The 24,166-nt window shown below is 47.7% G+C and overlaps 9 protein-coding genes across 9 annotated transcripts; 5 read left to right on the forward strand and 4 right to left on the reverse strand.

The window, feature by feature from the left end:
- Positions 1 to 498: 498 nt before the first annotated feature.
- N7525_004067 (fungal specific transcription factor domain-containing protein) lies at positions 499 to 2,741 on the reverse strand (the record flags this gene model as incomplete). Its single annotated transcript, XM_061212902.1, has 6 exons — positions 499 to 892; positions 946 to 1,178; positions 1,231 to 1,647; positions 1,705 to 2,021; positions 2,083 to 2,563; positions 2,706 to 2,741. The coding sequence occupies 6 exons, from the start codon at positions 2,739 to 2,741 to the stop codon at positions 499 to 501; spliced, it is 1,878 nt and encodes a 625-aa protein (XP_061069923.1).
- Positions 2,742 to 3,332: 591 nt separating this feature from the next.
- On the reverse strand, positions 3,333 to 6,401 carry N7525_004068 (uncharacterized protein; the record flags this gene model as incomplete). Its single annotated transcript, XM_002566165.1, has 7 exons — positions 3,333 to 3,470; positions 3,525 to 4,161; positions 4,224 to 4,407; positions 4,470 to 5,316; positions 5,389 to 5,750; positions 5,824 to 6,238; positions 6,315 to 6,401. The coding sequence occupies 7 exons, from the start codon at positions 6,399 to 6,401 to the stop codon at positions 3,333 to 3,335; spliced, it is 2,670 nt and encodes an 889-aa protein (XP_002566211.1).
- Positions 6,402 to 9,797: 3,396 nt separating this feature from the next.
- N7525_004069 (uncharacterized protein) lies at positions 9,798 to 10,292 on the forward strand (the record flags this gene model as incomplete). Its single annotated transcript, XM_002566163.1, has 1 exon — positions 9,798 to 10,292. One exon carries the CDS (start codon positions 9,798 to 9,800, stop codon positions 10,290 to 10,292), a length of 495 nt encoding a protein of 164 aa, XP_002566209.1.
- A 1,089-nt stretch (positions 10,293 to 11,381) lies between these two features.
- Positions 11,382 to 11,683, forward strand: N7525_004070 (uncharacterized protein; the record flags this gene model as incomplete). The annotated part of the gene is made up of 3 exons (XM_061212903.1): positions 11,382 to 11,465; positions 11,522 to 11,587; positions 11,648 to 11,683. 3 exons carry the CDS (start codon positions 11,382 to 11,384, stop codon positions 11,681 to 11,683), a joined length of 186 nt encoding a protein of 61 aa, XP_061069924.1.
- Positions 11,684 to 12,319: 636 nt separating this feature from the next.
- Positions 12,320 to 13,399, forward strand: N7525_004071 (uncharacterized protein; the record flags this gene model as incomplete). The annotated part of the gene is made up of 3 exons (XM_061212904.1): positions 12,320 to 12,962; positions 13,021 to 13,157; positions 13,289 to 13,399. 3 exons carry the CDS (start codon positions 12,320 to 12,322, stop codon positions 13,397 to 13,399), a joined length of 891 nt encoding a protein of 296 aa, XP_061069925.1.
- Positions 13,400 to 14,113: 714 nt separating this feature from the next.
- Positions 14,114 to 16,165, reverse strand: N7525_004072 (methylisocitrate lyase ICL2; the record flags this gene model as incomplete). The annotated part of the gene is made up of 6 exons (XM_061212905.1): positions 14,114 to 14,121; positions 14,180 to 14,433; positions 14,483 to 14,906; positions 14,958 to 15,370; positions 15,426 to 15,714; positions 15,775 to 16,165. 6 exons carry the CDS (start codon positions 16,163 to 16,165, stop codon positions 14,114 to 14,116), a joined length of 1,779 nt encoding a protein of 592 aa, XP_061069926.1.
- A 1,461-nt stretch (positions 16,166 to 17,626) lies between these two features.
- N7525_004073 (uncharacterized protein) lies at positions 17,627 to 18,493 on the forward strand (the record flags this gene model as incomplete). Its single annotated transcript, XM_002566160.2, has 2 exons — positions 17,627 to 17,915; positions 17,970 to 18,493. 2 exons carry the CDS (start codon positions 17,627 to 17,629, stop codon positions 18,491 to 18,493), a joined length of 813 nt encoding a protein of 270 aa, XP_002566206.2.
- Positions 18,494 to 19,052: 559 nt separating this feature from the next.
- Positions 19,053 to 21,515, forward strand: N7525_004074 (Zn(II)2Cys6 transcription factor; the record flags this gene model as incomplete). Its single annotated transcript, XM_061212906.1, has 3 exons — positions 19,053 to 19,158; positions 19,275 to 19,448; positions 19,507 to 21,515. 3 exons carry the CDS (start codon positions 19,053 to 19,055, stop codon positions 21,513 to 21,515), a joined length of 2,289 nt encoding a protein of 762 aa, XP_061069927.1.
- A 1,403-nt stretch (positions 21,516 to 22,918) lies between these two features.
- On the reverse strand, positions 22,919 to 23,623 carry N7525_004075 (glutathione S-transferase family protein; the record flags this gene model as incomplete). The annotated part of the gene is made up of 1 exon (XM_002566159.1): positions 22,919 to 23,623. One exon carries the CDS (start codon positions 23,621 to 23,623, stop codon positions 22,919 to 22,921), a length of 705 nt encoding a protein of 234 aa, XP_002566205.1.
- Between the last annotated feature and the right edge of the window lie 543 nt (positions 23,624 to 24,166).

Below are 24,166 nucleotides of genomic sequence, written 5' to 3' on the forward strand. Positions count from 1 at the left end.
TTTGAATTGCAATATTTCCACATAGTCATTTTCAACGATAGGAATGGTCGTCGTCCTGGATTTAATTTCCCTTCTGTTTCGTGGTACCTCCCCATACAAAAAGTCTTGGTAACTCTACATATTGTACGCTTGCATGAGGACTGCTTCTATCCATACATATATATCCTCTTGAAGCAAGTATTATTCGAATTTACGGAGATATGATTTAGATACCTGAATTTTGAAACGTATCCCGTTCGGTTTGGAATAATATAGAACGGGATATATAACCCGTCATGTACCGCAAGACCGTACTTGACACCAACGGTATATACGTGTACATACCAGGAACATAACTTTGAATATTTCATAGACACTTGTTGTATATCACCATTATATATAGAAACTGAAGAATTAATTTTGATGCTATATATATTCATGAAAGTCCGTGTATGCCACCAATACAAAGACACCATCCCAACTCTACAGACGAACACACAATCAAGTATTATACACCCCTTAATCAAAGCTGTACGGCAGAGATGGATCAATCTCTGGAAGACTCAGCATACCAGAGAAGCTTTCCGCTCCAGTAAAAACGAACTGGTCGAAAAGCAAATCATCTGCACCCCATGTAATAGCAAAGGGGCTCCCAACCGGGTTAGGAAACGGACTTCCCAGCTGAGGTGAACCGATCCTCTGCATCGCATTGCGCTCATCGCTGAAAAACTCCTGAGAAAGACCCAGAAATTTCTGGTAGAGTGTTCGTAATTGCACCAGGGGGTAACTGATTCCAGCTTGAGTGAGGCATTCAGCGATAGCTTTCATGAGGTTGAAATCGCCGATGTCGGATGTCGCAACGACGTTGCAGAATAGGATCAAGTATGCCGTCGCTGGGTAGAGCAGAATTGTCCTGAGGTGCATGTTAGAGAGGTAAACATATAATTATCGATGGTGGGTCCTCACCAGTTCAAAAAGTTGACCGCGGTTTGCTTCTCTGCCGAGTGACACATGGATACGAGCGCTGAGAGCTCCCGGCGCGCCGATTGAAGGTAGCTTTCGGTTGAGCTGGTTGGTTGGCCGGGATCGGATTGGAGGAGGTATAGGATTCCGGTCATGATGGATTGATAGGCGAACTTCAGCGCCGACATTTCGGTCTGAGAGTCGAGCCCTTTCCATTCGGAAGACAATGAAGCCATCTTCATCGGTTAGAAATCTGTGCGTAAAGGAAAAGAGATGTTCTTGACTCACGTGGTTCATTCTTTGCTCGATATATTGCATCTGTAGCAGCATGTATTCTCCAGTACCATGTAACAATGAGGGATTGTGGTGACTTGATGAGCTATCGGGTAAATATGAGACCACTGTATCCTGCACCCGAGCAAGATCAAGATAAATCAAGAAATGCTCGGCCATAGGAGGGTCAGTTGGATAAAGATCGCTGAAAGTGGGAGGTAGCTGAACATCGAGAAGGCAGCGTGAAGTTCGTGATTTGAATGCATGGTTTCTGTCCAAAGTGTAGCACCAAAGGAAACAGAAAAGCTCTTCCTCGCTTGCGTTTCCACTCAGAACTTTCGTTTGAAGATCCAAGTCAATGCAGGTGTTACATGCGGCCTTGGTGAGGTCCCCACTTAGGTCAACGTCTCCAGACCCTTGGTGAAGAAATATCTGTATATGGATTAGTTCCGTCGAGAAAGGATATAACAACACCGTTCAGGGGCTTACACCACATATGATAGCCTGTAATAGACCAAGAGACGGGGGTATTAACAGTGGGATCTGCTTCAATGCGGCCTGAGCTGCGGCTCGATACCCCGTGGCATTCTTCCTCAGCTCGAGGGCGACGTCGGAGTCTTCTTCAAGATTTACCACCGTAGTGATAAACTTGTAGGCAACGGAGTTGACGCAAACGGTGTAAATGACAGAGTCGCGAATCGGTATGTTGTTGCGAAGAAGTTCAAGTCCCATCTGCTTCAATTTTGGGATTGAAATATGTCTAAAATAATCCGCAACGAAAGTTCCAAATCTGTCAGTCCGAAGATCTAGAGTTCCATGGTCAGTGTCAATTTTGCAACGCATTCAGATGGTTAAACGTCGGTGTACCTTTCAACATCCAGGTAAGGAACTCAATAGACGGGCCTCGAGGGTGAACTTCCACTTGATGGTTAATACTGTCTTGTACCAGTGCCCTCGGATTGTCAGACAGTACTCTTATGACAGACAAGGCTGTCTCGAGCACGCTGCGTCTGTCTAGAGTGAGACCCGGTAGATGACATAGTTGATGCTGAATTGTGATCTGCGCATCATATACCGGATCGTACAAAACCCCAGTTTTGTGTCCACGTAGGTCGTTAAAATTACGACTTGGGACGGAGCGGAGTACTGGTAAGACTGCATCCGTCGAGTTACCTTGATCAGACTGATGATCAGGCATTGCTCTTCGTCGGGAACTGTGGGAAGACCTGGGGGAGTAACTACCCCTGGGCCGAGTGCTCAGACACTTGCGCTTCACAGCCCGCCGACGATTACAGGAGATGCCTGCATCCTGGCAATTGCCGCATGGATCGCGTCTATCGCACCGGACCTGTGTATCTGCTCAGTAAATTGCAGATTGTATATATAACATCTTTTTCGAAGGCTATTACCTTGCGCGAATGGCAGAGGTCACACTGCGGTTGCCATTAGTATCGAAGTTGGGTTGGTTTCAGCTCTGGTGAGATTCGTACCACTAATTGCCTTTCCAGTGGAAGCTCTGTCGACATAGTTGATTTTGATTTCGAAATGAAGAAGCTATTTACTCTATGAGAGTGGAGTAAAATATTGTCCAGGCTCAAGTCCTAAAAATAAACCAAAGTCCACTGAATCAGAAAATTTCCGAAGCGAACCGGTTTTGGCGTAGAATAGGCGTTAATGAGCCCGGCTTCTTGGCATCCTATATTGTCCAAATAAGTCCTTATTAATTATGCAGCACTTTAGGCGTACTGAGTGAGTACTTCAGTTAAAATCCCTAGAGAGGTATATAGTACGTCCGCATATCTACTGCACATATATGCATACTCTCCAGTTGGCCGTAAATCACGGTAAAACCCCCTTTTGGAACTTCGGCGAGACTTCGGATGGATTTATCTACTTTAGGCCATGCGCTTATTAGGATTATTCAGTATTGATTCTCGGATTAAATCAAACATGGTATCAAACACTGAGGAAAGGTTAGAAAAAAAAAGAAACAGGGAAAGTAATAACTCGGAAGATATGGAGTCTTCCAAGATCGAAATACGCCCAATAAATCAGCCTACCACCCAACACACGCCTCTACAACCCCGAACCCTTTCATTACGGTGCCGAGTCTTGATTCAACGCCTAGAAACGCAGAATAAGACTCCGGTTCTCAGTAGGAAATACAATGCCCCAAAGAACCGGAAAATCGAGAGACCGGAAGTGGTCAGCAGAATGATCTTGAAATACCACGCTGTGCGAGTTGTAGATGTCGACTATACCAGTTAGTGTATGTAAGCAATAGACGAAGAAACTTGAAGTCGACTTACCGTCAGGCAAAGCCTGTCGATGCTGAGGTTGTTTATACACAATGCCAGAAGACCATTACTAAACGTCCACAGCAAAACGAGATTCGTTCGGAAAGCTTTGTATGAATCGTCAAGCGCCACCCCTTCGTTCTGGCTCGGTTCTTGCCAAGGAGTTAAGGCCCGCTTCACAGTGGATGCGAACTGCTCGTCAATGTCGACTTGAGGCTTGTCCAGTTCTTCGACAAAAGGCGTTTCGTTCTCCTTCTTGGTTTGTACGGATGGAAGCTTTTCTGGTGCATCTGATCCCTTAGTTCCCCACGAAACATCATGCCAATTGCAAAATGCATAGACCATCAGAACATTGATCGAAGAAGGCATTCCGAGGAAATAGGACCATGACGAAGTGAGCATATGCCAAGGGTCGGCATAAAGTATGCTCGCAAGGAAGTAGATCCCGTATGTTGAGACCAAGGCAATCAGAACAAGCCCACCCGTTGAGTTGAAAAAGCCCGATATAAATGCCCCCACACCATGACTGAAATCAAACTTGAGATTTTCGGGAGTCATGGCCTGCGCAACGAGATAGAATGATAGAACGAGGAGATAGAGCTGGACCACGGAAAAATAGACGAAGGAGAGCGTGTACAGAAATTTTGATCTGTGGGCGGAGGTTAGCTATGAAGCGAAAGGGAGTACCCATCTCTAGGTCCTGATACTTACCCCTTTGGTCGATTTCCGAGAGCTAGGATGAATTGAAGCATCAGGAATGCCAGATACCCAATTTTCAGCAGGTTATTCACAATTGGAGTAGCATCATTCCCAAACGGCCAGCCTTTGAATTTGTTGGTCGCACTGGGGGTTCCCACAATGTCCAAGATGACGGAACTTGTGAGCCAGTAGGATGCTAGTATATGTTAGTGGTCTGGCATAGGATAATCTAAGACCTAAGGGGCAATATCAACTTACCGAGTGAAAGCCATGTCATGACCAACTGGCAGATATTGTAAACCAATTGAACATGAAGCAATAGCAACCGAATAATACTATGCCCACTCTTGTATATCCGGTTGAAATGCATGATTGAGTATAGCGATGCTGCAAAAGATCCATTCAGCCATCGCCGCCGTTGACTTAGGAACTCAGCTGGTCGTTCCGGGACGTCTGTTTCTCCTTTCGACGCTTTCACGTATGTGAGTAGCCACTGATTGCCCGCCTTGGCGACTAACTCGAAGCAAAGAATGCGATCTTCTGCAAGAAACATGTTCTTCTTGAAGATATTCATCCCGTCAATTCCTTTCTTACCGAGCTTCTGAGCAAGGGTGTGGTCTCCATGAAAGTACTGCTCAAGAGGCCTACCCATAATAGCGCGGTAACGATAGGCTGAAAAAGCTCCCGGCAGTACACTCACATAGCCGAAACTGCTCTCTAAGGGCTTGTCCAGGATATTCGAGATTTTGTATTCGAAATTTTGGGCCGCAACTAGGGGATTGAGGAGCTTCTCCCATCGGTGGCCAAGCAGCGCATGGATTTCACCGCAGGCGCCGCCAATGTTTTTGTCGTTGTAGAAAGTCTGCCACAGGGCTAGCAAAGACTTGGGCCCAGGTTTTGTGCCCGCGTCTATCAGGATGCAGATCTCAGGATTCAAGATGCGCCCAAATGCATTGAACAGCCACCGATGTGAGTTGATTTTCTTCGCATTCTTTTTCTTGAGGCAAAACATCATCTGCACCGGGGGAAGATTCATAGGGTTGTCTTTGTATGGGCGCACAAGCTCTTGCTTCGGGGTGACCGATAACTGTGTGGTATATTCGAACTAGGAACCGTCAGCATTTGAGGATTTCCCAGGAATTGGAATCCAGAAGGCTTGGGAGATGGGGAAACAAACGATATGAGCAACTGTTTCTCTTCCATCCACGTCTTGCTTCATCACGCCGTCTTGGAAAACGCCGATAGTCGCCAGAACGTCAAGTGTGTTCTTATCGCATGGATCCATGCCATCGAAGACGAGACAAACGACAATCTTTTGCCATGCCGGTCCACCTCGGTTCCAGAATTCTGTCTTCTTCAACTTCACAATGTCTCGGACATTTTGCATTACCCCATGTAGGGTTCGGGCAGTCAGTACTTTATCCTCGTTGTAGTATGTGATGGCAATGAGAAGTTCGGTATGCCGATTGTACATCGAAGGACGGAGATTGTAACCATTGCGTAGCGTAAATTCATCGGGGTCACATGTCGCAGCAGTGTCTAATGAAAAAGAGAGAAAGGTCAGGTTATCATGAACGGGGAGAGTCAACTGGCACATCGGTGTGATACTGACATCTCATCTGGGTAAATTCTTCAGAAAGTTCCCCCTCTGCATCTCGATACTCAGGCTGGATAGCGTTGCGTATAGGGCTCGGTACTGGATAGTTGATACTCAAGACTGAGCCTTGTGTCAATTTGATTCGCCGTGTTGGGTATCGACGGATGGTGCTCCCCTTCTGTCGTGTCCCCGACTCTTTGGAAGAGGAAACAGCAGAGCCCTGGTTGGAAAGGTTGTGTAGTCTGATCTGATCGGGGAGATCGAGTGACTCCATGGAATCTGGTCTCGGGCGTCTAGCCTGAGCAAATGAAGATGTGTACGGTCGACGTTCACTGGAATAGACTGGGTCTTCGGAGGAACTGATAGACAAGGCAGAAGAATTGGCCGAGTGGAGTAAGGACAAGGCGTGTTCATTTGGGCGTCCAGTGTTCTGACAAGGATGGGAAAGTCAGTTCGGCTTGCCGCATGTCCGGAGATCAAGCAATTTCCACTTCATATACACTTACCCGACGCGAATGAACATCACTCAGGCCGTCGCTTTCATCAGCTTGTTGTGCATAGCGATATGAATAAGCTCGGCCAAAAGGATCCATTGTGTATCAGTCTGGACCAAATGTGGAACAAGTACTCGGGGTGTGTAAGCTGAAAGTCCGAGATGTAATCCCTGAAATCCCTGCTGCCAAGCCGGTCCGAATTGATTAAAGTATGACAGGCTGTACAGGTAAGCCGAGCTACTTTGCATGGGATATGATTAAAACTAGAAAATGTTCAGGGTCTTCCCATTTCTCAGCCAACGTGAAAGAATAACAAACCAGAGCACTTCAATTCGCTCTAAGAGAAATTAACTATAAGCGGCTATTTTAAGCCGGGACCCCACATGTTTCTTTAATGGGTTCGCCAATCAAATGGCAGGTCCTATTCCTTAGCGTGAGGTTAAAACACGCTTATTATTTTCAACCAACGCGCAAACTATGTCCCTACCTACCTACCTAGGTATATTATTATATTACAGGCACTCCAGCTGTCCACCTGGGCAGGGCTTATGATTTTATGGAAATTTCAACATATTCAAGTTGCCTTATTAACCGGCTAAAAATAACTCAAATCCCGTGAATTCCCATAAGGCACACAATTCTGATTGCGCCGAAATCTGGGGTCACTTTGAAGTGAGACATGCAGTGGAGTTTCCTTACGTACTGAGGTTTTTAATGGCAAGATTGAATTCTTTTAAGAATATGTACAAGATCTCCTTATGACTTTCCCAATATAACACTCCTCTTAACATATTTTCCATATGTTGTTCAAAATGAGTTCACTTGCGCTCTCCCGAGCACCGATGGAAGTGGAGTTGAGATTGGACCAGACAGAGCCAGTCTATACTTGTCAAGATAAAGTATCAGGCGAGGTAATTTTGCAAACTGAGTCGCCGGCCGACTTGTCAACAATCTTCCTAAAGTTGTCAGGAACAGCAACTTCTCGGCTGACTCAAAGTAGACGTACGGAAACCCATAATGTATGTGGAAAAAGTGACCAACCATTGCAACTCGATATTTGTCATTAACAACCTTCAGCTGTTCCAAAGGTCTTACCGCCTTTTTCCTTCAGACCATTTGATGCATGATTCAAACACCTCCAGTGTAACTATCGGAGGCGGAAATCATATTCTCCGGTTTTCTATCACGGTCAGTATCAACCAAAGACCTGAAGCACCTTTGCCTGGCTGTACCTGACTGAATGTTCAGGTCCCACAAGCTATCGAATGCTACAAAACCGGTCACTGGTCAAACAAGCCGCAAATTGCATGTCCAAATATTGCGTGTTGGCCCAAAAGAAAATCCCACCTGTTGAGGAAGACTCCGCCCTCAACAGGGGACTCGGAGTCATTGGCTGAGATTAAATATTCTCTGAGTGTCGTGGTTTCTGGGAAAAGTACAGTGGAAAAGGTTAGCAACTGCCCGTTTTCTCCAGCAATTATATAGCAACGAACATTGCATTGGACTCATTGCTGATCATTATCAAGACTCGAAATATTATATTCCATTCATTCTCAGACCCGATACCGAACCAAAAGCCCTTTAAACAAAGCTGCTTTATCAGCATCAACCCCCACATCCTCGACGATGATTCACCCTTACCGTTCAGAATCGATACCGAGCTCCAAAATGGACCTTGCCTTCTCCTGGGTAACTCGATCCCTTTGAGTATAACAGTCACGAAACTTGGGCATTCACGGTGCAATATCCTGCTGAGCGCATTTCAAACCATGCTGGTTGAAACTACACAAGTGAAAGCACAAGGGACACCGGGGTCATATACTAGCACGCGAATCGTGCAAAGTATGGCCAACATGAACTATCCAATAGGTCTTGAAGATGCACCTACAAATACAACGGTCAGTTTGAGGGATACCATATGGGCCAACAGCCGACTGCCCCTTGAGATCACTTCGAGCTTCGAAGTCTGCAACATCAAGAGAATGTACAAGCTTAGCTTGAGGCTGGCATTTCTTGTTGGACAATCCAAGGTAAATATGGAAATAGGGAAATATTCTAACTCTTCATAATTATCTTGGCCATGGCTAATATGACCCTGTTACTCAGTTTCAGACAATCATCCGAGAACTCGAATTTCCGGTCTATATTATGGGCCCAACTCCATCTCTTAAAGCATACGGTTGACAGTTCATTCGGAAGCTTCTACGTCTTTCCTTTCTCCTACTGTCTCACCCCTTTCAGATGTCTCTATATGCACCCCTTCTTTGTCTGGTATTTTTCCATCTCCATATCTAGTGCTCTTTATCTTCATCTAACTACTTGTCTTCAGTATATCTTTACCATATCTTTGCCAGTTTCACGGCCGGGTTCCTTTCTCTCCTTTTTTGACCGCAGTAAAAGAATTGCATATACCTGATGACCTTGCTCAGAGACAAGTATCTGAACCGAAAGACAACTTCCCGCTACTGCGCTCACTCGGTAGATAGCAATTTCGACGTTGTTTCCCACGAAACCAGTAACCCCTCTGACTGATCAGTCTGCTGTAGCTTCTTTTGTTCCGCGCCTGAAAGCATGATATTCAGGAAGGAACTAGCACCTATGGTGGGTCGCAATTCTCTTCGTGCATTATAAATACGGGAGATATAAATTGCGTGCTGCCCATGTAGGGGATATGGTGTTGCCGTCCCACGCCACGATGAGTATAGAGATAGTTCACGGAGAATTAACACCTTCCGATCACAACGACTTCAATGTCGCAGTATCCAAGAACGGTAGCTGATGGGATGGTTCCGGCCGCCCACCACCTAGGTTGATAGCATCGAAATTGACGATACGAACCCACAAACGCAAGATTGCCTTCAATCTCTCACAGACCACAAATGGCTCTGATAAATGGGCTGTCGTATAGCGGTTCGCGTTCGGTCCCTCACGTCTTGCGAACTGATAGACAGCACAATTTCACGTTTCAAGAAAGGCTCCGACTACAGTACATTGCTTTACTCTTCAAGGGCAGTAGTAGTAACGATATGGGCAATAGGAGGTGCATTTTGTCCAGGAAACTGATGCCAGCGTGTGATTTATGAGCTAAAAACTTCCGCGTGTCGGGCCTCCCACATACCAAGAGCTCAGCCCGACTCAGACTTACAATCCACTAAGAACAGAGATCAGGAGAATAAGAAGGGTTATAGAGCGGTTCGCCTTGCTCTTATGTTACCCATGTCTGTGGCTGCAGTAGGAGACATGTCTTCCTTATCTACCGATGGTGTAGCATCTGCCTTGGCGGTTTTAAGAAGACCGACAAGGCCGACTAAAAATAGCCGGAACACTCCCAAGGCTGTGATTCATTAAACGAACGGTCCACAAATAAAGCCCAAATGACTATAAAGGCTTACACGAACCAGGGATGCTACAATAAACCCCCGATTGAATTTGAAGTCGAAATTACCTCTCGAAACATTTTTTTTCTGGCTTTTCCTTATCTCAAGGTCCAAAATCATGGCCACCACAACAACAACCGGAGCTATGACAACTAGCGCAGGTTGTGGAACGGCAGCCCAGTACGAAATCCCCGTGAAAGATGCATCATGTGCAGTTTCCAATACCGACAAGTACAAAGGACTCCTTTCAAAATGCGCCAACCCGGCTGGGGTAACTGCCTATGATGACGATTGTGCTATCTACGCTCTGGCCGTGGATCAATCAGTTCAAGATCTTACCGACTGCCTTTACAAAGCCGGTGTCGCCTGGAAGGACGTGTGGTGTCACGGAGACACCAATGCCACTGCAACGGCGACCTCGTACCCGACTGCATCGGAAACCTCTTCGCCGTCATCTGCCGACAAGACATCATCAGGTACCTCGACGGAGAGCGCGGCAACTAGCACAAGTACCTCTGGAGCGGATGTCTCTTTTCCCAAGGCCCATACCAGCTTGAAGGCTGTCATGCTTTTCTCAACTCTGTTTGCCTCTGTCCTGTTTATCGGAATTTGATGACCTCCAGGGTGACTGTCTCTGCTCAAGGCCCTTACCAGCCTGGCGGGTATCATTCGTCTCTAGTCGCTGTTTGTTTATTCTCTCCTCGTGAGCTTTTGGTAGATGACACCAATGGTTTTGTCTATTTGGCATTTTGCTGATCTATGCATTCGACATTCGACCTGTTTTGGTCCTATGATACCTCTGAAGGGGGCCCAACCACACAATGTACAATTAGATTTTGAAATGTTTCTACTTATCATCAATTTTAATAAAATCAACGTTTCATTTCCATACCTATGCACAGATCCTGTTCTAGTCTTCCGGCTGACACTCAATTTATATGACCATTTCAGGAGGACCGCTGTAACTAGCTTACCTCGACAGTGCTGTTCCCTTGATACCCGTACCTCGCACGGTCATTAGAAGTGTCATCCCCTTGCAGAAATCCTCACCCTTTTATTGTTTTGTGTCACAATCTATAGCCTCCAATGAAGGATAAAACAAGTTCAAAATGTAGTGTACTCGAACTATTTAAAGGCCCAAATACCTGTGTGGACTAAACTGAAATGCTACTCGATCAATGCCCGAGCTATCCAAACCGTGTGCACATTGCTAGGGCCAATATCATGAGACCATACCTCTTCAAACACGATCGCTAGAAATGCGGTTTCGCGTAGCGCGCAGAAAGGTTCGAGTTGGTAGGAAGAAAAAGGCAAACAGAAAGGAAGGAGGTGCAAGGAACTTAGCCGTGGCACGTCTGGAGTAATATGACATTGGGCCGATTTTAAATAAGAAGCACATAATCACCAGGGGTAGAAGTCAACGTCCAAAATGCAACAAGATAACGAACCCCTTTCTCGAGTCGACTACTTAATGCAGTGCTTTTGTTACGTGCAGATGGGCAAGAGGATTCTAAGCAAAAACGTACCTGACCAGGCTTTTTCTCCGGCCCAGTCACATCTTCACATTTGATATGCCGAGTAACAAGAGGGCCCATAAAGCAATATAAATACCATCACCCTGCTGAGCTTGAGTTAGGCCTATCCCTCCACCGTTTCACGTCTGACGTTCTCCAAATCAAGAAATAGTTCCTCCAATTTCAATATGCGTTTCATCTTCATCGCTTTTATGGCCATTATCGGCGCTGCTTTGGCTGCAGACAAGGCTCATCCCGCTCCTGCTCCTGTGGTATGTTCGAACAAATGGGCATCCCGATGGCATTTAAGCCTCTAATCATTCTCCAGATTCCTGCCAGACACCCTTGCAAGGCCGATGGCAGCGCGGGGAACTGTGCCAGCGGCTTCTGTCTGGTATGTTTTCTTGCCTTTTACCGAAGCGTCGTGGCCTCAAAAGACTAACCTGTCACGCAGCAACTTGTTCAAGATAAGGAAGGGGTATGCAAGTAGACTGCGTGTCTCGAAATTGGTTTGAATTGATTGACGAGGCAGTATTTCTGCCAAAAAGAAGTCGCCTACGGGATAAAGTATGAAAGAGGTGGACTGGTTAACCTTGCCCGAAAGTTGGACGCTAGCTGTTTTTCACTAAATATGACTGCCCTTGGAACGGCATCCGGAGAAAGAATAGCCTCACCAAGTCTAAGACCCGGAGACTCTCAATATTAGTAGTAGTGTCAAGATACAGGATGATACTGGCGTTTTTACCGTGTAAATATGTGACTTTGCCACTCCAGGGCTATGCATTTTGCTTATTAAGCACGTCCGACGGCCCCGGGGCGCCGGGGGCAGATTATCAAATTCGGACCATGGTGGATTTATTTAAAGAGAATTTTGCCATCGTGAATTTACCAGTACGCTCGCCATACACCTAATTTCCGTCAGTTACGAGCCCGGAATCGCCTCAATTTTGATCTCATTTTCACATCTGCTGCTTAACCTTATATATTGAACCCATCTTTTGCCTGGTCTTATACCGGCTCCTGGCTGCATGGAGATAACAACACCTGAATTGAGATAAACCCTTGAGAACAAGCATTACCAACAACATCGGACATCCAATTTGCGAACGTCCATTGAACCCTCACGATGTCGGATTACACTCTCTCCGCGAATTCGTTCTGTCACGTCACCTTAAAGGACCCATCGAACTGGGAGCTATGGCTCTTGATTATCAAAACCATTGCGGAGCAGTTCGAGGTTTGGGATCTATGTGATCCGGAATTAGATACGGAACCCGCTCTTCCGGAAGAGCCGATCGCGCCGAGTTGGAAGGACCTAAAGAGGGATCATCCAATGGATTGGTATCATATATGGAGGGTAATATATACGCAGTATAAGAGAAAGCTCAGCGCATACGAGAAGAAGCTGCAAGGCAGGTGGGTAGTTGCAAACGCTATTCGTCAAAGCGTTCATGAGAAATACCAGGTCTTTCTAGACCAAGAGACACCATGGGGGCTGCTTAGGTATCTGCGTCAGTGGTTTTCACCTGATTGTGACCCGACGTATAAAGCAAGCCTTCGTGCGGCATGGAGAAATTTTGATCAAGGTCTAGACAAAGACACAGACATAGACGAATGGCTGCTAAATTGGCAGACCTTGCAAAAACGCTGCGTGAAAGTTGGGATCACCAATGATAGCGAGGCTTCGGCCCAATTCCTATTGGCTATCTCAGTGATGTCACCTGAGTTTTTTATTGTCTGGATAAAGTTAGCAGAGACAAGCTCTGCTAGTACGAAAAGCCAGGAAGAAAAACAGGCTGATTTCAGAAGGCTACTTACCCGGTATAGAGCCCATTGGCTTATTACCCACGGTACGCCTGCGCAGCAAAGAGGCATGTCAAAAGCTATGTTTCCGACCTGGCAAGGCCACCAACAAGCTCAACCTGGAAGCACCTCAGCTAGCAAATCAGCTAGTAAATCATCTGGTAAGAAATCATCTGATCTTCCAATTGAGAAGAGAAACTGTCCTTGCAGTAAGATGAGACATGCACCATGGAGATGCTGGGCTGCATATCCAGAAGATAGGCCAGGTGATAAACCAGCTCCTCGTCCACAGAGGAAGAGAGCATGGGACAGAGCTATGAAAGCAGACCCTGAATGGAAGGCCTTTGTTGAAAAGAAGCGAGCAGATGAGAATTGCAGCCTGGCTTGCAGCAAAATCTGTTGAATTCGCAAGCGATGCATCTTTCGGAGACAACAGAGATCGGAAGGGCTCAGAGGGCTATATATGCAAGCTCTGCAGGGGCCCCATTGACTGGAAAGCTTCAGGACGAAAGACTGTCACAACGTCAACCAACGAGGCTGAGCTTTTGGCTCTCTCCGAGGCAGGAAAAACGGTCCTATGGTGACGCCGAGTCCTCGAGCCCTTAGGGTTTAAAACGTCTCATGCATTGTCGATTGCATGCGATAATCAGCAGACTATCGATCTTCTAACGAAAGAAGGTGCTACCATGCATACGAAGCCTCGACATGTTGATATAAACAGGCTTTGGATGAAACAGGAAGTGAATGCTGGCCGCATTCATGTGGTTTGCATTCCTACAGGAGAGATTCCGAGATCTGCTTGGGATGAAAGGAATCCGACATCTGATTATACCCAATGAAAATGAAAGCATTAGCAGCTCCTGAAGCCATAGAGGATCTGTGAATACCTTCAAAAACTGGGGGGTCAAGATACAGGATGATACGGTCTTTTTTTACCATGTAACCATGTGATTGTCACTATGCATCTTTATGAGGACTAGTAACTATAACGTTCTACATGTGAGTCGCATCATAAATCAAAAGGAGTTGTGACATCTGTGGACTCGGATGTATCTAAATATCGAATACTCGCCAATTACAAATAAACAGTTGCCAATGCATATTTTTTAGATCGGAATTAGAAACCTAGGGTCTCTTGTTAGCAATTTGAACTTTTCTCTCGGAATAACGCATGGTGACTTACCCTTTTCTGTGTTACCCTCACCCATGCTCTTGCTGCTGCTGCTTCCACTCTGAATAGCACCCATGATTCCATCCATATAAGGCGCGCCACTCCACTTCTGGTGGGTGAGAACATCGACACCGAGCTCCTTCTCGCGAGACTGGACAAGACGGACGTAAGCCAACATACCCTCGTCCTTGAATGCACGGGAAAGTTCGGTGGTGATGGTGGCGTTGGTGTGCAGACCAGCCAGGGAAATGAGTTGCAGAACAAATCTGAAAGAAGTTAGCGAATTCCAGCGAGGTACATCCAATGTCGACTTACCCTTGCTTGGCAATATCCCAGATAAAGGACTTGAGGGAAGCCTCATCAAATCCTTGTCCCATCCAGTTGAATGAAGGGCTGAGGTTGTAGACAAGCTTTTTGCCAGGGTACGCTGCCCGCACTTCGCTGGCCAGCGTTCCGGCCTTCTCGACATTTGGGTCACCAGTTTCAACCCAGAGAAGGTCTGCATAAGGAGCAAACTCCTTCGCGCGCTTGGTCGCAGCAGGGAACCCTGCAGAGTAGTGGTAGAATCCCTCCCGAGTGCGCGGGCTATCGCATGACCAGACAACAGGTGTTTTAGTGTAATCGTTCGCCAGCGCACGGCGACGAGAGAAGGAAAGATCGGGGTTCTTCTTAACAAAGGCCTTGTACGCATCGCGAGAAGACTGTGAAGCACCCTCCGACTCAAGATGAGCATCGACAGCTACATATTATTAGTAAATGGGATCGTTCACCACAGAATCAATAAACATACCTTGGTCGAATGTAACAAGTTTGTGCCTCTTGACCCAATCAAGCTCAAATGTGTTAATTTCTTCGGGTGAGGCACCCTCTCGTTCCATAGCCTGGAGAGTCTCTGCCAGAGGTTCCACATCTTCCGTGATGCCAAGGATGAATTCGTGGTCACGCACATCGATTGCGCTGCTGATCAGTCGGCCGCTCTCGGAATCTGTGCGGGCAATGACCAGGTTCTCACATCCCATCATATCCCACTGGAATCGAGCTGCGACCAGTCGGTTGATGTGCTCACCCATTGGGACGAGCACTTTGCCTGCAAGATGGCCGCACTTCTTTCCGCCGTGCAATTGATCCTCAAAGTGAACGGCCGCCGCACCATTCTCTGCAAATAGCTTGGCGAGCTTCAGAACAGCCGATAAACCGCCATGGCTGCATCCAGAAAATTAATAACACTTCGTGCGTTCGATCGCGATTATTAACGTACCCGGTATCACCATCCGCAACGATTGGTCGCAGATAATCAGTGTAGGGGGTAGCCTTTCGCTCTTCTGGGGTCATCTTTCGCCTCGTGTCCCACTGTTTCCGGTCATGCATGGACTGGGCCTTGAACAGACGCTGGACCTGGTTCGGGACGGTATTGTAGGGATAATCGCCGAAATCGGGGGATACTTCATTGGTGCTCGTCAAAAGTGAAGAGCAAGCCCAGCCCGAGACATAAAGAACCTCTTGGTTCTGGGCTTGCTGGGTCATTTGGACGGGGTCGATAGCTCCCACTTGTGTGCAGAATCGAGGTCAGGTTCGTCACAATTGAAGTTCAGCCGGCCAAAACTCACTGGTATGAACAGGCTGACCAGCAGCTGCTCGCTCATTGAGAAGATTAAAAAGCTTCCGTGCCATCAAAGAACTGGGATATGTTTGTTGCAAGGAGCCGCGCTTGCTCACAACATCTGCCGCCGTGTAAGGGCGCTTGATGCCTTCGTATCGAGGCGATTTCCACCATGATTCCACATCGCGAATCTGCTGTTCGTAAAGCGCATCTTCAGATGCACCAGCTTTCTCTTGTGTGGACAGGAGCTGGTATGCGTCTGAGGGGAGGGTGGTGGATATGGGAGGTTGGACAGGCGTCATCCGAGTATAACCGCTTGTGAAAGGCCGCAATGAACGTGAAGAAACAGTAGACACAACGGGAACGCGTCGAGGCAAACGCCGTATCGAACGGAACATGGCTGACAATATAGTAGAAGAACAAGTAATTGGTGAATTGAAACAGAGAGAAAGTAAAGAAAGGGAATTGAGAAACAAAATAAGGGCAGCGGGCTGCGGTTGACCTCGGGCCGTGAACATCTGGGGTTTCCCCGCCACTCCGGAAGTCCGAAATTCGCTACATGACTAATCATGGCCAGGGTCCACGGGTGGACCTCGGGAGTACCTCGACTACACAACATGGGGACTACAACATGGCTACTTCGTACATGATATTCAGTCGCCTATACGTGCAGTCGCTGTGCCTCGATCTTTCCTTCGGCTTTGGCAGCGTCCGTAAATCCCAACATGCCACCCAAAATTATGTTGGTTGTGGGCAATATCCTCCCAAAGTCTACGATATCCATATGCCCTGCGAAACAAGTGAGAATGTCCTTATCCCTTATCACGATATGCTGCATTAGTACATTTTGTCTGGGCAAGGCTAGGCTTGTCTATAAGCAAGTTACCCTATTATTCGGGGCTTCAGAGCTCCCAAGGTCAAGACCTGCAGTTACATATCCGTAGCCATGGATTTAGTATTGCCCGCGGACTCTCGAAGGTATTTGTGTCTGACTTGAGTCAGTCACTCCAAGGATGATTTTATTTCTTCACAGTTTCCCTGGCTATATGTAGAGCCCAAATCTCCAGCACTTTGTGGTAGTATCTGTTTTCTGTATAGTGCTGGATGAATACGAACTTATTATCCTCTATGCTGAACGATATAGGGGTGGACTCTGTTCTCATCAGTGTGCTTGGGATATCCCTACTACTGTGGCCTATGATTGACCTTTATATCAATCAATTTCAATTGACATCACTCTCTCTCACTTCGGCCTTACATTGCCTGCATTTCGGCCTCATTTCAACGTCACTTCACTTGACCCTTCTTTCTGAATGTAATTGGACAATCATAGTATGACAATAAAACACTCTACTCCATGATACATAACGCCCTTAGTTCGATCGGGCTATTTAGACAATTGAAATGATCATGAAATCAAAATAACCAATGGGGGAGATTCAGATCATTCTTCAAAGTGACGAATAATAAGCATATATACTCCATAAGGCGGAGATCGGGTCAAGGCAGGCAGACACTGACAAGTGAACCGATTGAACAATGCTATTCAGAGATTCTATTAAAACGCCCAGCCATTCAAGCCTATATTGTTCAACAACAGACAAACTCATTGAGATAATTGTGTAAGGCATCACTCAACACACATGACACTCCATACAGACAGACATTCACATTAGATTCAATCTTGAGCTCTATTTAAGTCAACTATCAATAGGTTTGGCACTGCTTAGCCACATATATAAGTCCTGTAAATTCCTTCCATCTGATCTCTTTTTCTTTCTCCGTAAATCAAAAGTTAATCCGCCTCCCCTCCCTTCTTTTCTTGTGTCTTTTCCGTTTCTGCTTTTTGTCCTTCGGAGATGGTGCTGGCCACCATGCCTCCGTTCTCGAAGAGCGGCCTCCAGGTACTCGCTGGCGAGTACCTGGCTGGCCCTCTTCTGAAGTGGGACGAGATGTCCCTGTTCGACCAGCTGTTTGCCGCGGGCTCTGAGCCCGAGATGTCCGTCTTGACCTGGGAGCTGACCGAGCTCCTATGCAACATGGTCATTGTCGTGGGGGCCGGCTCGCCCCAATCCTACCTCCTCCGTGTCGTCCTCGCACCAGAATTTGCGTGGTTCGGCTTGCACTGGGCAGGGATGCCACACCCTGGTAAGTACCCCTCTTCAAGCATTGAAGAAATGACGCACGCTAACCTGCCATCAGCCCAGGTGCCCACCTCCTCCCCCGACCTCCTCAACCTCCTCCACTCCCGCCCCCTGGCCGCGTCTGCGGCCCTCCACCACAACCTGGGCGTCGGCGACGAGTGGAAGTCCCTCGTCCTCCACCTGTGGGCTCACTTCGAGCCCTACAGCTCCTACACCCGCCCCGGCCAGCTGCAGCCCGCCGCCGCCAACATCCTCCTGCCAATGGAGGATGTCGAGTATCCTCCTTCGCCCGTCCAGGGGGACCTGGACGGTGTCATGCCCATGGAGGGCACCGAATTTGGGCCCGTCTCCGGTGTCTACATGGACACCATGATCCGGGATATCCCCCCGGACATGGATGTCTGTGCGGAGACCGGGCCCGTGTCTGGCTCCGCCCCGCCTGCCCCAATGACGGTGCCGGTGCCTCCCTCCCTCCCTCTGGTGGTGCCCACCCTCGCGGTGGTGGTCCCCTCCCTTCCCGTGGTGCCGCCCTGCCTTCCTGTGGCCGCCCCGTCCACCAACAAGTACCGGCAACGGTACTAGTGGCCTCCGTGAGGACTGTTTGTGTCTGCGCCCCTTGGCTGGGGGTGTCAGCCACCGTTTGTCTTCCTTTTTTTTTCTTTTAAAATGAAAGATCTTTCCCTCCATTTTTCCTTTCCCGTAAAAGAAATTTTCGTGACAGCTGATAGTTGTACCCGTAACCTTAAAAGTGCCGTTGGAGAAACGTTGAATGATCCCCGCACGATGTTGTTATTGTTTATATTGAGTGATACCCACAGATATTCAGGGATGTCTATAAATATCTTCTAGTAGGCACTCTGGTGGTAATGACAGACAAGTTCTTTGAGCTCAAGATGTAAAATTAATCAGATATATCCGGTGCCCAACCCGGTTGAGATTGTAATGGAGAACACCTGGAGACACCTGGACCTGGACTTCTCCAAGATCGGCACCCCCGCATTGGCTTATCATCTCCTCTCCGTAGGATTTTCCTATCTTACTTACCATTCGCCGTCATCATCTCCTATCTCTCTATTTTCATCTCCATACTTTTGTATACCTCGCTTTCTTCCGTGTGTATGGGTTTCCACATCAACTTGGTATGGAAAGCATTAAATTCCCATCGATTTTAGATCCGCCCGACAACCCGGCACCAGCGCGGGGAAATATTCGGACGCAAAAGCCAAAACAGACAAAGAGTCGGAATGGTAAGTTACAGTATTGTCCGTGGGTGCAACTACATCTTTCTACCAGCGAAGAAAGAAAAACACAGATGGCCACTTCATGCTGTCCACCATATTGACTCAAGTCTCCACTTGTATAGGTTGCATCACCTGTAAGGCAAAGCGGTTGAAGTGCGACGAAATAAAGCCGTCCTGTCATCAGTGCGAAAGGCGAAAGGTCCAATGCGGAGGATACAAGAAAGACTTCAAATGGCGGCCATTCGAAGAGACCAACTTGGCTTCTGGGCGGCCTACTGTAACCAAAGCCAAGAAAGGTAAGAGGTCACGGGTGCCTTGTGGGTCAGACCTGATATACTCACAAATCCTCTTCAGCAAACAATCCGTCCCAACAAGCTCCGTCTGTCGCCGATATTGGCCAGACCTTTCCGACTCCTCCGACGACTGAACAGTCGGCATCACCCATTCGCATGCAGTCTCACAAATTTGATGGCTCTCGTTCGCCTCCAGGTTCTCCTTTGCATGGCTCGCCTACTAGTATTAATAGCTTTCTGTCTACTGAAGCTCGATCGCTTGACGATCTACCTGTCATAAAAGACGATGTTTCCATGGCTGATTGCACTGAGCCTCCCCTTGATGTCAATGTTTCATTGTCTGCCGACTCTCCCCCTTTCAATTTCCTCTCCTTTTTGGAGCCTTTTCAAGATTCACTGTCGCTCGCGAACTCGTTGGTTTCTGATGTCGATGCTGATCGTGCTAGGCATATGCCTTTTGGGCCCGACCAGCCAGCTGTCGATGCCTCGAAGCTGAGCTTCTCCCAGCTATTGGAGGATGAAAATGATGACATTGAGGAGATTATCCGGAAGTCAGATCCAGGACTGGGACCTTGGAACTTCACCATACCACAGGGAGATTATTTCCATCTCAACCCCCCAAGAATGTCAGAGAACCCATCTCTACCGCCAGAAAGCCCGGAAATGCTCGTATTGCGATTTGATAAGCTCACATGTGGGATTTTATCTATCAAAGATGGCGCATTAGAGAATCCGTGGCGAACGCTTGTTTGGCCGTTAGCGAAAGACACGCCTGTACTTCGCCACGCCATCTTTGCTCTGGCGGCTTTCCACTCGGGCAAGCAAAACCCCCATCTTCGGCTCCAAGGAGTAAAGCACATGCGCCAGAGCATAACTGGTCTAGTTGGACAAATCCAGAATATGAGGCCGGATGCTGCTTTGGCCACTAGTTTGGCGCTAGCATTTGCCGATACCTGGGACCAACACACCCGCACATGCATTCAGCATTTGCGAGGTGCGAAAACATTAATGTGTCAAGTCATCGCGAGTGGAACGCGAGGAGGTGCTAGCGACGAACATCTGGATCGCATCCGCTTTCTCTACAACACATGGTCCTATATGGACGTGATTGCACGACTAACCTCTTTGGATGACTGTGGTCCTCAAAACTGGGATTCTTCGATCTTCGACCTTCCGAGTGATACTGTCCATGATATCGATCCGTTGATGGGATGTGCCACCACTCTATACCCTCTCATGAGCCGCGTGGCGAAACTGATCCAGCAAGTGCGGAAGAGCTCGTCGAACACGGTGTCCGTTGTGGCTCAAGCTATGGAGCTCAAATCCCTTGTCGAGCAATGGGAGCCACCGCGCTGGTTTGAGCCACCAGATGACCCCAGTTCCGAGGTGCAACATAGCATTCAAGTTGCACATGCGTATCGCTGGGCTACGTTGCTGTATCTGCATCAGGCCGTTCCAGAGATACCCTCCGAGCCGGCTGACGAATTAGCGAAGAGGGTTCTGATCTTGCTTGCCACTGTTCCCTATACCTCTCGCACTAGTATCATACAGATGTTCCCTCTACTAGCAGCTGGCTCTGAGGTCGACACCGACGATGACCGAAAATGGGTCTTGGATCGATGGACTACAATCCAGTCTCGCTTAATGCTAGGTGGTGTAGACCGCTGTTTGGAGGTATTGAAGGAAGTCTGGGAACGCCGTGACGCTATGAATGCCAAAAGAGAGCGGGAAATGGTTAGTTCGCGACGTTCTGAGTCATTTTCATCCGGAGACAGGGAGAAAGTGAGCTCGTCCCTGCCGGCCGATTTCCGCAAATACAGTCCCAGTGGTTCCCACAAGGGCTCAACCGGAGGAAGATCGGGGCAGCCTTCATCGGGGTCTGTGCGACGGGGTTCCGCACTCGCGTCGCTTGAAAACATTGAATTTGAAAGAACTGTGCGTGGCAGATTGCACTGGGTGAATGTTATGGGGGAGTGGGGATGGGAAGGTGGGCTTGACAACTGTCAGACTGTTTCATCCAAAGCTAACCCTGCAACTCATAGTTTTCATTGGCTAGCCCGACAGCAATGACCCGAATGTTGATGGAAATCGGGCGCCGAGCGAAATTAACCTACTATTCTTCGCATCCTAGCCTGTTGTACTAATATGATGGCTAACAAAGCAAGCAGCCCGAGTTGTTGTTCTTGCTCTGATTTCTATTATGCCCTCATTATCGTGGTTCTCGTTTATTTGCGCTACGGTTGAAAATTGTACTTTGCAGCCCTGAATCGGTGTTGCCTTGAACCAGCGCGGCGTCTAGGGATCTGTTTCTCTCGTTCATGACTTATGACAATGCTTTTGATTTTGCCTTTTCCATTGAAACTCTTTTCTGCAACCATGATCTACTCTCTGACTACCAATTATGGCTGATTTAGGAACTTATGTGTCCACCATGATGGGTATTCAATGGCTTCCACGTTCCCTGTTCAGCTTCCAAAATACCTACGCGATACCCCATTCCGAAAGCCCTCAAGCAACTGCTCACACGCACCTCACGGTCACCCAATTCGAATTTTCGGTAATACGGAACCATTTTCAGCGCTATCAAAGCCCTAGGCACATCATCCTCATTGCGCCATTTACCCGATACATCAGCTCCTTCGGCCATTATTAGCTCTGTCGGTGTTTAGCACACCCTATGCCCGGAAAACCCACCTACCGACCTTGATCATCCAACGCGAGCAGTAAGCCACGTTTTGCCTTCGTAGGCGTTACCCAGCAAGGCCTCGACCGATACCGCCCCTACTGCGAACATGTAAATATTCCGGGAATTATTATTTTCAGAAAGGCCATTCCCCGATTCTTACAGCAAGACTCTGGCTTCCCTTACACCCTGAGGAACTATGTCCTTAGTGGGATCCTTGGGTGGACTCTATGTTGACCCATTTCCTGATGCAGCATGCCTTAGCCCTGAGTGCGATATCCGGTCAGTCTTCCTAGTTACTCAGCTAAGTGTGTGTTTTATATGCTAATGCTGCTTTCTGGAAAGTGCTGTCGGCTTTAGTATCAGCTAGGAGAACCTCTAAGGCTTGTTGCCCGAGAAGGAAGTCCGCTTAAATACCGGTCTTGGACGAAATAATACTGAACTTTGTGAATTCCTAGGCTGGGTTTGGTTACCCGCATGCAGCCAAACACATGGGCAAAGTTGCGATCAAAATTTTAGAGTTTTTGATGACCAGCACAATCAATTATAACCATTGTATGCTCATTTCCAGTGTGGAGTATTGGGGAGTCGACCCTGTTGCAAGAAAGAAACCACAATCAATATTCCGGTGAATAGCTATGGGCATTGTCCTAGGCCTAGAGGCCATTATTGCCCAAGAGGCCCACTCGCCCATGGCTGATTTGTAAGTTGAGATTTATGAGAAATAAGGTAGGTAGAAGTTCACATTTATGTACAGGATAATTCACAATAGGTGCATAAAATCCAGATCTCAGTAAGGGAATACAAACTGCTCAGCCTTTGCACCAAGAATAGGCACGAAATCCTCACCCTCGCAGATCTTCATAGCCTTTTGGTAAGCAGGCCGCTCCCCAACACGCTTAAGATAAGCCAGGATGTTCTTATGCTTGTGCTCATCAAACTCAATGGGGCAGAACCCTCTCATGGTGGTGAGAGTACAGATTGCCATGATATCGGCTGCGGTGACGTCATTCCCAACCAAGTAGGCTCCAGTTTCACCAAGTCTCGCCTCAATCATCGAGAGTGCACACTCCAACTTCGCATTGCCCATCTTGACGTGCATTGCTTCTGGATCGCTGGTCAGACGGCGGGTCATCAGTACACGGAAGAAGGCCGGCTGCAGGGAGGCGTTCGCCCAGTGATACCACTCCAGGAAGTGGATGTATTCCTCGCCATCCTTCGGGGTGCGCGCGAGACGGCCTTCCCCGTAGGCGGCAATAATGTAATCGATAATAGCGCCTGATTCAGCAAGCACGACCTTGTTTTTTGTAAAGGGAGAGTTGTCATCTTCAATCACTGGTGCGGTGCCCGAGGGATGCAGGTCTTTGATTGATTGTGGGGAGAGGATAGGGTCGCGCTTGTGGAAGACAAAGTCGTACTTGATGCCGAGTTCTTCGGCGAGCCAGACGATGCGCTCTGATTGTGAGCGGCCAAGGTGATGGATTGTCAATGGCATCTTGGTTTGGGATTGAGAAAGAGTGTTGGGCTATTTGGGAACTAGGTAGACTTCAGAATTGCAGAAATTGGAACAAGGATGTTGAGGGATATGAGGCCGGACTTTACTTGAAGATGGAGCGAAGTATTTATATTCCTCCATATGATCGGCATCGGGGATTATGGGTCCCGAGGTCCCGGGGTTACCGGGATTACTGGGGTTAGTCAAATTCGTAGCGCTACCTACATACTTAGGTAGGTAGACCTCCTGATAGCTCAATTATATGGCCACGCCTACCTACCCAGGTAGGTATCGATGTTTTTAGCTCTGTGATTTGTAAAGAAAAATGGTCAAATTACCAAGCATATACATATTCATCTTCCAAGTATGCCGAAGCTTCCGATTCCACCTAAGCTTACTCATAGCGATCACTACCTAGGTACCTAGGTATTATTCCATGGAGAGTTCCTGGCATTTTAACTGAGCATCTCATATGAACTATAGATCTTTATCATCGTTAGAATTGTGGTGAGCTGCGGCATCGATACAAACTACCAATATGTC

Source organism: Penicillium rubens, assembly GCF_028828025.1.
Source record: "Penicillium rubens strain IBT 27055 chromosome Unknown utg000002l_segment0_segment0, whole genome shotgun sequence".
Lineage (NCBI taxonomy): Eukaryota > Fungi > Ascomycota > Eurotiomycetes > Eurotiales > Aspergillaceae > Penicillium > Penicillium rubens.